The sequence below is a fragment of the Conger conger genome, chromosome 13 (genome assembly GCF_963514075.1).
Source record: "Conger conger chromosome 13, fConCon1.1, whole genome shotgun sequence".
NCBI lineage: Eukaryota > Metazoa > Chordata > Actinopteri > Anguilliformes > Congridae > Conger > Conger conger.
In genome coordinates this window covers 7,701,176-7,713,871 of record NC_083772.1, presented here as the reverse complement: position 1 = coordinate 7,713,871, position 12,696 = coordinate 7,701,176, and the positions used below count along the sequence as shown (strand labels likewise).

At 42.2% G+C, this 12,696-nt stretch overlaps 1 protein-coding gene and 1 long non-coding RNA gene across 6 annotated transcripts in view; one reads left to right on the top strand and one right to left on the bottom strand.

Annotated features, from left to right (window-relative positions):
- The window catches only part of pxylp1 (2-phosphoxylose phosphatase 1), a 19,401-nt gene extending 12,088 nt beyond the window's left edge, over positions 1 to 7,313 (bottom strand). The window contains exons 1-2 of one of the 5 annotated variants that reach the window (XM_061216150.1): positions 6,706 to 7,313; positions 2,821 to 2,957 (exon numbers count right to left, since the gene is read on the bottom strand). In XM_061216150.1, the coding sequence (XP_061072134.1) occupies positions 2,821 to 2,923 (103 nt within the window). In that variant the 5' untranslated portion in view covers positions 2,924 to 2,957; positions 6,706 to 7,313. Of the gene's footprint in view, positions 1 to 2,820; positions 2,958 to 5,080; positions 5,421 to 6,705 lie in introns of those variants that run through there. The other 4 variants (XM_061216148.1, XM_061216149.1, XM_061216151.1 and 1 more) reach the window with 4 other exon arrangements.
- Positions 7,314 to 7,986: 673 nt separating this feature from the next.
- On the top strand, positions 7,987 to 9,443 carry LOC133107207 (uncharacterized). The gene is made up of 3 exons (XR_009704577.1): positions 7,987 to 8,490; positions 9,101 to 9,156; positions 9,367 to 9,443. It is a non-coding gene; the product is annotated as an uncharacterized LOC133107207 (long non-coding RNA).
- Positions 9,444 to 12,696: the final 3,253 nt, after the last annotated feature.

The window sequence follows — 12,696 nt, the reverse complement described above, 5'->3', positions numbered from 1 at the left end:
GACATCCATAATCACATGACATCCACTCTGAAGGAGGCACACTGATCTCTCCATTTATTTTACACCACTAAAGTCATTCATCCAGTCCCAATTTCAAAATCACATCAATGTTACAGGAATAGACGAGACTGAGTCGGAAAGATTGAGATTATAGTTGTGCTGGTTGCAGACGATCTCTCCTGCGTGAGGCCTACACACACACAGGAGAGAAACAGCACCCCTCTTTATGGGCAACTGCTGACCTTTCATCCCTGAAGGAACACAGGGAAGAAGAAGTTTCGGCTGGGCCCCAACTGTATGGCATCCCAGCAATTTCCATAAATCATTTCCCCCGCCCCCCCCCCCCAACATGGTTCTGTGCGGTTACAAAATTATATTGACGAGACAATTGAGTGTCTCGTTTTTAAAGTTTTTTTTATTTTAAATGAAACTTGTGGCAGTGCTCACTGAGGAAACTGGGGCCACTTGGGGGTGAAACAAAATACACATCTCCCTGGGTCAGGCTATTCCGTCCCGACGCCGGTGTCAGCACCACAATGTCACACGCCTTGCGACAGCTGTGGTAATTCGGGCCGGAATACTTACTCTCCCATTCTGTAAAAATTATGGACATGGACAATTAAAATCCCAGGAGCAAGAGCTAATATGTACATCCATCCATTATCTGAACCCGCTTATCCTGATCAGGGTCGCAGGGGGGCTGGAGCCTATCCCAGCATACATTGGGCGAAAGGCAGGAATACTCCCTGGACAGGTCGCCAGTCTATCGCAGGGCACACACACCATTCACTCACACAGTCATACCTACGGGCAATTTAGACTCTCCAATCAGCCTAACCTGCATGTCTTTGGACTGTGGGAGGAAACCGGAGTACCCGGAGGAAACCCACGCAGACACGGGGAGAACATGCAAACTCCGCACAGAGAGGCCCTGGCCGACGGGGATAATATGTACATGTATAGGTATATTTAGTCCTGTGCAACTCGGGCATTAGCCAGGTTCTGCCCTGTAAAAGAGATTCGATTTCTCAATGGGATGTCCCCGATATAATTTCTGCACATTTTTAATTTCGCAATTCTGTTTTAACACAGTAGAACATATTATGAATCCCTATGCAAGCAATGTTGCTGAATCCTCTATCAATCAATGCAAGATATTTTTTTTTACCTTTCTTTGTCCAGTACATCAAAAATATTAAAATGATGAAAAATGACATTATTCATGCAAATGCTCCAAACGTGCCCTACTAAAATATCAACGTGAGAAATCTTCTCAGCCAATATCAGCGAGGAGATTATGTGTTGAATTAAAAAACAGTCCACTAGGTGTCATCCTAGTCAGACTTGTCTAGTGTCTAGTAAATATCTAGTAGAGACATTCAAATGTAATGGAGACAGCCGATTTCAAGGCAGATAACATGGAATACACTTTTTTTTAAAGCTCCACATGAAAGCCTACAATTTCAGAACACAAAAATGTATGCAATTAATTTGAAACTGTTCCTCTTGGCATTATAAACAATAAATCCTATACTGGCTGGCTGTAGGTTTGACATCCATCTCACACCAGGAATAATGCCAAATGACAATGCTTGTGTTTACAGTAAGGACCCGCTGGTATAAAATTGCTGAAGCTTTTGAACGATTCACAGTGAACCAGCCATGCCTGTGAAAACCCCCCCACTACATTAAAGATAGTAAACACTTGAAACTGAAACCCGGTCCCCAGGACTGTGTGCGTACTTCAGAGAAATGAACTCTCCTCCCCCTTTCACATCCGTTTGGAAACGTTTGCTCTCCGAACCACGGTGAAAGGGATCCACACTGTGCTGCTTTGTTGCCAATTTCTCATCGAGCAAACAAAAAATGTGTTTGACAAAGAACACACATGTATCCACATCAGTATTGCACATGCTTTTGTAGAAATTATATGAATCATTGTGTGGATCGTATTGGCGTATGTAGTTCTGTACGTGAAGTTTCTGTATTGGCAGAAACAGATATTTTTCCCAACAAAGAAAAGGATCAAATGCAACAAAATATATTTAACAGATTACTGGTCTTGCTACCCATTTCCAACAATAAATAATAATTTATTATGAAAATGTGCTCAACTGTTTTATTTTTATTCTACATATATATATATATTTAGTATACTGAAATGCACTAATTTCAGTCTTGTCAGTCATTGGTGGCTGTTGGTAATAGTGGATGATATTGATGAGCAGCTTAAATAATATTTTCAATTTGGGCAAAAATGTGAAGATTATGTTGGCGATTTCCATACTGGTGCTGTCACTGTTTTTCCTGGACTGATTATGACATGATCTGAGATTGTGATGTCATGAATTAATGATAGGCGTAGAGATCTTAGCGGTGTGTTTTTGAAAGCTCTGTTGCTGATTTAAGAGTTAGTGATATTTGAGACAGAGATTAGTTTAGGTGATGAGACAGAAGCAATGGAAACATCCCCCAGAAGACAACAAAGGTAAGAACGTGGTTATGTACCATCACTGTTTGAATGCCGCTGTGCCAATATGCTCTGCGTTTATATTTTGGTTGTGTGGAGAGTGTTGCTTATGCAAAAGTAGGCGGCACATGGTTACGGTACATGACTGGGACACGCAAGGTCGGTGGTTCAATCTCTGCCCGGCGTAGCCACAATAAGATCCGCACAGCCGTCGGGACCTTGGGCAAGGCCCTTAACCCTGCTTTGCTCCAGGGGAGGATTGTCTCCTGCTTAGTCTAAATCAACTGTAAGTCGCTCTGGATAAAAGCGTCAGCCAAATGACATGTAATGTAAAAAAAGGCTCTACTCACAGAACTGAAGGCTGAAGCTCACAATGGCCAGCACCGCTGCCAGCACCAGGAGGAGTATGAACCTGCTGTGGGCCAACTTCATCCTGCAAGTGGGCAGCACCATCAGTCAGCACAGTCCATCAGCCATGCCCTTCCGCCTGGAGACAGAAAGACACGGAAAAGAGGCATTTTGCCAAGGGCCTGCAGCGTAGAGGTTAAGGTACATGACTGGGATCGGCGGTTCGATCCCCGGTGTAGCCACAATAAGATCCGCACAGCAAGGCCCCTAACCCTGCATTACTCCAGGGGAGGATTGTCTCCTGCTTAGTCTAAATCAACTGCAAGTCACTCTGGATAAAAGCGTCAGCCAAATGACATGTAATGTAATGCAATGCCATCTGAAAGACAACAAAAACAGGCACTCTACTACAGGAGGTAAAAGAATATATATATTTTAATCAATGATACCGAGATAACCACAGCCTTTGAAAATGTGGGGGATTGGACAGCTTTCATGTACCAAAACAGGCCAACATTACAGAGTGCTGGAGATAAAATGCCAATGCCAACCTCCCTTCAAACAAGCAATACGTGCCAGTGGCAAAAAAACCCTCTCAGTGTGTCTGATGACAGATCTTCTGCCACTCTAGGAGGGGAAAAATTATGCCACAGTAAGCTTTCAAAAAAGCAGAGATGTAAATCCACTTACTCCAACCCAACAACTGTGCTGTGATAAAACTGCACACCATCTATTGGGACACCGCAGAATATGGAAAACACAGCTAGGATTATAGTACAAACAGACAATGAAAGATCACAAGCATGGACCCCACCACTGGCAAATGTCACAACTTGTCGCTTATTATCAAATACCTAAGCCGTGGAGCTTCAGTTAATGGTCACATCAACCATCAGAATGTGGAAAAAATCAAAGTGACTTTGACTGTGTGTTCAGAGTTGCTCTTCTGCATACCACTGTCATGTGTGGTTATTTGCGTTATTGTCACCTTCCTGTCAGGTTTGACCAGTCTGGCCGTTCCCCTTTGACGTTTGCTCACTGGATTTCTTTACAATCTCTAGAGACTAGTGTGCCTGAATATGCCAGAAGATCAGCAGTTTCTGAGATACTCAAACCACCAACTGCCTGATACTCTGCCACCAACACTCATTCCACACAACGCATCATAACTCTAAGTGGATAGACTACAGCAGTAGAATACCGAATAAAGTGCATAAGTGTATATTCCTGAGAATTTTGTGTCCTGATATCATAGGCAAAAGTGAATGCCAATGAGGTTAAATGAATCAATTAATTTTGAACAAAAGTGAGCATGCGGTATTTTGTGGTTGTGAAGGTAAATTAGGCTACAGTTAGGGACGTGTGCGTACGTTGGGGGTGGGCTTACTTTGAAGCTCTTAGTTAACTAACGCAGCTAGCTAGCAACAGCTCAACATTTTTGCTCGCTTCTAAAGTCAGCTACCTAGCTAGCGATATGCGCTCGTTATCCATTGCACCAGCTAGCTCCCTAAAATGTGTGGAATGCACAAAAGCATAAAACAAGCATCGACTCTTCACAATGTTCACCGTTTCAACGTTAACCCGAGTGGGCGACAGGTTACCCGACTAGCCAGTGTTCCGACGTTAATGCTACGTGTCCAACTGTTTATCTTGATGACAAAATATAGCGAGCCAGTGGGTTAGTATGTGATCCATTTATCCACTCCAACGTTCCTCTTTGAATGGACCGATATCCTACGCAGGGGCTACAGACCATTTGTAATATTAGAGAGCTACTTTGTTACCGTTACTAACGGCGTTAGCTACCGACGTTGTTTAACGTGTCGGCACAGCCGACTTCAACTATCCATCGAGGTAGCGTTAGTCTAACTATTTTCTCAACGAGCTAGACTAGTTACCTAACTAGCTACATTCAAATGCGTAGGGTAGCTAGTCTTTAAAGCAAAGTTTGGCTATTTTTGTAATGTTATGAGCAGCTTTTTCACATTTCGCTACGTTTAGGATTTGCTTGCTAGTTGGTTATTTTAGGATTAGTTAGTTAGCTAGCTATTCTAGCTATAACCAGCCCGTCGTTTCGTTTTCGAGACCGGTTGCACTGGCACATAATTACATCTACTGTAACCATTTTACAAAACAACACTTCTAGCTACGGGAGCACTGGCGAGAAAACCCGGACTATGCTCCCTTCGAGGGATTACAGCAAACAAAATAGCAGACGCATTTTGCAATACTGCCTGCAGATCAAATAAAAATTCAACTTACCGGGCTCACCTAAAACGAACAGACGAATAAGCAAAGTACCCAGCACCATCAATGTGTTATTATCGTGAGTCACACCGATTATTTCACTGATGCTTTAACCGGGGCGAACCTGCTTGTATAGTTTATGTCCTGGCAACGTTAGCTAGCCTATATCTGGAAGCCTGTGGCGCCGCCTCCCGGTCCCGGATCAATTCATATGGCCTTTTGCGCCGTGCCGAGTTTAAAGTGGTTACACTATTAGGCACTATTATTTACACTACATGAAGTTCAGGCGCACATCGCACAATGCTAAGGCTATCCTCATTCTGCATATTCTCCGGCGAGTATCCCACATGATGGGAGGTTTGATCAGCAGCAACTGCCAGGCTTTTTTTTTTTCTGGTCGCATGCCAAAGTGACGTGACAGCCTCAATCTATTCGCCAGAGAAACTGGGGGCAACTGGATGCTTCTCAGAGAAGGCAACGGAAGCCGGTTCTCGCCAATTAAATCATGAAACTTTATTATTTTTTTTAAACATTCCATGTTACGATCGTTTCATGTGACCTGCTATACAAAGCGTAAACCTGTATGTCAAGCTTCATAATTACTATAAAATCCTGTCTGGTGGGCCTGTTGAAGCATGAAAATCTTATTAAAATATTGGCGATGCCAGTGTAGAGCGATTGCCTGACTGAGTCAGTTTTAACGCTGGCAATCGCTCTACACTGGCATTGCTCAGCAAGACACAGTGATGACACTCACTGGACATGGACTGAGGGCTACACCGTTTTGCTTGCCTTCATAGCTGCACCTTTCACAGAAACAACAACTCGGGAGTGACCTTTGTTTGCTCTTGGTGTGAAAGGGTCCATCCTCAGACCGCGATCCTACTCAGGACCTGGGAATTACCTGGGATAGACACGGCTGAACCCCAGACCCTGGTTTCAAGCAAGGAACCTCATTGGTCACGACCGAAGACGCGCTCGTTTAACTGCAATGGTGCTTGGGTACAAATGTGTTTTAATTAAAAATCTGTTGTCATTCTTTATTTTGAGAAAATCATTTTCCAATTCATGGCTTCACGATTGAATGGCTGATGGAAAAAGGTACTGCAGGGCATTCCAGCAACCGCCTGCATTGTCTTCCTTGACAATGTCCTGGTCCATACCTACACCTACACTCTGGTGCTAGCCAGCCTCTGCTCTGCACTTCATCACATCAGTAAACTTTTGGCTTGAGCTGTTCTGGAGGGAAGTCATTTCAAGGGGAGGGATGGAGCTGCCACTCCATCAAATCTTCACTTCTCAACAATGCTCACCTTCATTACATTAATGGCATTTGGCAGACGCTCTTATCCAGAGCGACTTAACAGTTGATTAGGCTAAGAAGGAGAAAATCCTCCCCTGGAGCAATGCAGGGTTAAGGGCCTTGCCCAAGGGCACGGCAGCTGTGCGGCTCTTATTGTGGCTACACCGGGCAGAGATTGAACCACCGACCTTGCGTGTCCCAGTCATGTACCGTAACCACTACGCTACAGGCCGCCTACTTTTGCATAAGCAACACTCCCCACACAACCAAAATATAAACGCAGAGCATATTGGCAGAGCGGCCTTCAAACAGTGATGGTACATAACCACGTTCTTACCTTTGTTGTCTTCTGGAGGACGTTTCCATTGCTTCTGTCTCATCACCTAAACTAATCTCTGTCTCAAATATCACTGACTCTTAAATCAGCAACAGAGCTTTCAAAAACACACCGCTAAGATCTCTATGCCTATCATTAATTCATGACATCACAATCTCAGATCATGTCATAATCAGTCCAGGAAAAACAATGACCGCACCAGCATGGAAATCACCAATATAATCATCACATTTTTGCCCAAATTGAAAATATTATGGAAGCTGCTCATCAACATCATCCACTATTACCAACAGCCACCAATGACTGAAATTACTCCACCGTATCGATCTACACACAGCAACAATACATAGGTGAATTCCAAAATTATCACTAGCTCACCACACGATCATACAAGCAAAAACAATTCACAATGACAACACCGGAAATAATCAGTATTCATCTTTGCAATCTCTTCTAAACATCACAGCAGCAAAGACAGCACCTAAAACCAGCAAAAAAAAAACCCTGTGGCATTAAAATCACCACAAAAATCTCCATTTCACATTTTGCCAAGATGCATGTAATCTCCCATTCCCTTCAGAAATGATCAGCAACACACAACAAATAGCTTTCCCTCAGAGTAGCAGATACACAATGGAACAGACCCAAACTTTAAATCTAATCGACACCACTCATCAACGATTCTCACCTACTTTCGCATAAGCAGCAATCACCAGGCTGCAAAAAAAGGTGCATGACCATGGCCTTCCGGAGGACGTTCTATTCGTACGAGTTTACACACTGCAACAACACCTCAAAAGCGTATTACTGTCACCTACTGGACATCAGAAATGTTCACCCAAAATAAATGAAAAATCTGCACCATACATTACAGCCTTGCATGCAACCCAGTGCAATTTACAATCATTGTGGTAAACAGGATATAACGTTTGAAAGCGTTAAAACACGCGGTTCTATCTCTATAATCTATTTTAAGATACCATTGCTTTAGCGACAACAGTTCCTTATTTTGTAAGACGTGGTTGGAAAACAAGCGTGGGGGACCTCGTCTTCTCTGCATTTTGGAAATCCATATACTACACGAAATAAGGTAATGTCAGTGGTTGTTGCATTTTCCAGGCAGTACCGTTTTTCTGGCTCACGCATGCAGATTGCTGCCTTGGTTAATTGGTATCCAGGTGCAGTCTAATTACTAACCTATTATCTGTTATTGGTAGGCGGGCCCTAATGTGGCTCCAATTTAAGACATATTGTCCCTCCGTTCTGTGCTTGAGTGTTACATTGTGTTTCAGACACCGAGTCAGGTAGAGGTAGCCTTCAAGGCTGGGTTTTTATTAGAGACTTAAAGGCGTGTTACTCCGTATTCGGGTAACCGTATCAGTTCGTCTTTATTATTTCTTTCACCTCTTAAGTTAAAATAGACTCTTCTACCAGGTTTTCGGTACTTTTTAGTTGGCGTTTCGCCGGGCAGTTTTCTGTCCTGTTTTCCGTTTTCCCCTTTCTCCTCTGGTGCTCCCCCTATATTATATTGGGGAGAACCCTGGATTATATTAGAGTGATTATCACACATTCAGTGGTTAACTTGAAGATTCCTTTTTCGGTCGCGTCTGGTCCTCCGTCCACGTCCTTTTCATGGCAAGGGTCCAGCAAACCAAATGCATAATAATGCAATTCTAAAAACATGCTAACTTTAAGAAACGTTAATAGAATGTCCATTGTTCACTTAGACCATAATGATAATTCCTCCAGGAAAATTCTGTTTCACCGCTGCATACTTCTACAAAGGTATTTGTGCATATGAATACTATTACCTACGTTTTGTATAGGAACAAGAAGAGCTCACGTACGAACTTCTGGTATCGGTAATCCTGTTGCACAGTAAATGCGTGATCCCCATCCGTGAGCAAAAACTACAGTATAACTTCAGCTGAACCTAGAACCGGCTAGTGGTATAGAAATAAAGCATATTGGGGAGCATTTTAGCTATGATATTACATTTTCAAAGGTGTATAGTTTGTTAGGCTTTCATGAAACAACACTAGGATTTGCAGTAGACACGATGAGATTTACGCTTCGGCAAAAACTGTTCTTGAGAAAGGTTTACGTTTTACAACAAATTTGCGATGTAAAAAGAACACTTCCTTTGGGGGATTTCAAAATAATCTTGTCTCTCTTGCCTCTCGAGTAAATATTATTAGTCGGTTTGCTTATAAATAAGGAGCAAGCCTGCATCTGAATAATAAATAACGCGAAATTTTGGAATGTGTTTCACTTGTTGATGGGGGTTGGGTATTTAACAAATGTGTGACATCAATGGACCTCAATGAATATATTAGTATACAAGATGTTGTTATTGTGATTATTGTTCTTTTTTTTTTTTATACAATCTTCTCAGCCTGTTGCTGTCTGAGGAGAACACAAGGAGATGGAGAGGTAGAGGGAAGGAGACAGGTAAAGAGGCAAACACTTTTTTTCATAATAAAGTGTTGTATAGTTTAGTCAGCAAAATACAGTATTTTACACGTCATACGACCCATGATATAATTTAGTTTCCATGTGCCCTTTTGAAGTCTCCAAATGTCCAATTTTTTTAAAACTGCCTAGACATAGCTTCGATAAAACAATGCAGAATGCTCATTTTTGGTGATATTGTCATATCAGGATTTGTCCATGAGGGGAAAGAAGATGCCACAGAAGATGCGGGGTGACAATGGCTCAGATGATGAGAGCAGTCGTCTCATTGGCTCAGGCAGTAAGAGCAGTCGTCTCATTGGCTCAGGCAGTAAGAGCAGTCGTCTCATTGGCTCAGGCAGTAAGAGCAGTCGTCTCATTGGCTCAGGCAGTAAGAGCAGTCGTCTGGCAGTCGGAGGGTTGCTGGTTTGAATCCCACCCTGGGTGTGTCGAAGTGTTCTTGAGCCAGACACCCAACCCCCAAATGCTCCTGATGAGGTGGTTGGTGCCTTGCATGGCAGCCAATTGCCGTTGGTGTGTGAGTGCGTGTATGAATGGGTGAATGAGAAGCATCAATTGTACAGTGCTTTGGATAAAGACGCTATATAAACGCCGACCGTAGTTCATTTTGAGAAAGCTCTTGCAGGGTTACGGTGTGGTCCTGATATGGTAGGTGAATTTTGTGTTTTTTAAATGATATACAAAAAGCTGCATGCATAGCTACTTCTGATGTCGTTTAAGAGGGTAAATAATCCATCTAAACACGACAAGTAACTCATTTAGAAAAATTAGTTTCTTAAAATTCTTGGTTTGCGATTGCTGTTGAAATTAAAAACATACCAACTATTTATCCAATCCGACATCATAGCAAACTCTCTTTCAATCTTCTATTCCAGAGCCCTCCATTATACAGGCCCACATCTGGATGCAAGAATATCTATAAATATCTATAATGTACATATTCCAATGTTTCGCTAACTGCTCATCTTGTGACATTAAGTTGAAAGGTGTCCATTTTCATTTGAAGTCGGGATTGAGTTATATGAACTGAATCATACTGCCTCTTTCATACTGTACTACTGAAGGTGAAATGTGACTGTTTTGAAGGAGCTTAGAACAGTGTGATGTGTCATCATTGAGACAGCATAATTTCAATAATCAGAAATATTCATAAGCAAGAATGCAAAGACATATCTAAATAAATTTATTGATGCTGTATGACATGAATAACTGCATTTGGCTTAAAAGCAAAAACGGTCTTGTGTACCCACTTGTGGCCTGATGGCGATGTCACAGCTAATGTGATAATAATGAAAACAAAAACAAAATGTAAAAAATAAAATTAAAGTGTGATAGTGGGAGTATATGTTTACAATAAATCGATTTATATCCATAAAAAAATAATACAAAAATCGCTACCTCAACATTACCACCATCACTGTTACAGTATCATCAAAACTGCCCAAAATTCTATTAAAAACAGAATATTTTCAAGTTTACTGTAACATGATTGGCTATACCCTCTCCCTGAGGCATTTGAGGGAGTACGTGGAGAGTAAACAAAGAGTAAACAGACATGCAATGGCTTTCCACCCTCTTCTGATCTGATGACGACATCTCCGTGCCTGCTTGTATCCTTTGATAAACACATCAGAGTGTATCATATTGAAAGCAGGCCAGCACCCTTAAAATGGTTTATAAGCAAACGGCATTGCTGAACAGCACTGATCATGGCATAGTTTTGTCCCAGACACATGGGAAGAAACTGCTGGCGTGCCATTCAGAGCATGCTGGCACATGTCTGTGGCAAAGAGGGGCAGTTTTTATGGGGCAGTTTGCCTGGTGTTTAGCTCATGTATCCCAGTGCTTTTCAACAACTCCCAGTGCTTCCATTAGACACTACTGCCTGTTATCTTGACTATTTGGCTAGCCAGCGGTAGCCAAGTATACCTTGCAATGGAGTGGTGGCATTCTGGAAATGGGTACCGACACAGATCAGTAGGTTAAAAGAGAATGAAAGCATCACAGAGAATGAAACCATGAGCGAAGACAGATGCCACTCAAATGAGCTCAAATGAAATTAATTGATTATGTATCTCTTGTAAAATAAAATATCAAAGCTAAAACAAAAAAGAAATAAAAAGTTGTTTGAATAGTGTTAATTCCTTAGCTATTCTAAAGCTTCCCCCACCAGAATTGAGGTGTGCACATGAAAGGAAATATTAATACGTTCACACCACATTGGCTATATAAAATATAAATGTCATACTTCAACGAAAGCAAGGTATGAGAGGGTGTGCGATACTGCTTTCATAGTTATATTGCCAGATATATGAAACACCCAAATCTATGGACATGGTGATTCAAGTATTAATTTCAAAACCATACGAGCATATGCTAGTCAACAGGGTTTGCTGGACTAAAAATTAGTTACTTTGTGTAACATGCAAAGGTTGGTGTCAGGAATTTATAACACTTCTCTGATGAAGGAAGTTCGGAAGATTTGAAGCCTTCAGATAAGTCTCATGTCCTCAGTAATACACAAAATCCCTTTATATTTGAAGTCAATATTTCACTTAAACAAGGTGAATCCAGACATGACATAACCAAAACAAAACAGTTTGTAAACTACATGTAACCACACCCTGGTATAGAGTATACCAGCCTAATCTTACCCACACCCTGGTATAGAGTATACCAGCCTAATCTTACCCACACCCTGGTATAGAGTATACCAGCCTAATCTTACCCACACCCTGGTATAGAGTATACCAGCCTAATCTTACCCACACCCTGGTATAGAGTATACCAGCCTAATCTTACCCACACCCTGGTATAGAGTATACCAGCCTAAACATCCCCACACCCTGGTATAGAGTATACCAGCCTAATCTTACCCACACCCTGGTATAGAGTATACCAGCGTAATCATCCCCACACCCAGCTACAGAATATACCAGCCTAACCATCCCCACACCCTGGTACAGTGTGAGATGCACACCCATAGCGCAGTCTGGTACAGTGCACACCAGCCAGAGGAGTGTGCTCATTTTGCTCATTACTGCATCCTTAAGCCAAACCACATTTTCTCACAACGTGACTGACAAACTACAGAAGATGGTGAAAAGAACAACGCTGTTTTCATTTGCCTGTGGTTATATGCGTTCGTGGCGGGGGAATCCCTGTGTGCAATGGCAGGCCTGGCGGGTGCATGGGCATACAGCATCCGTGGCTGGGGGATGAGGGAGAGTCTAATCTGTCCACCCAGGGATAAGGGCTCACACAACCAAGTATTGCTCAGAACTGACGGTCCGACACAAAAATAAACCTCTGGGGGTTCTTTCTTCTATAACACTCTAGACATTAGGTACAACGAAACCTTCAAATGAATCATATTGCAAAAAAAAAAACGTACACAAATATACTGAAAGGTCATAGTAAAATAAGGACAGTGGTTTTAAAAAAATAATGAAAGTCATACATGCATGGGATTTAAAGGGTATGCTCTGCTCTGGTGCCCCACGGTCTGGATGGTCTTAG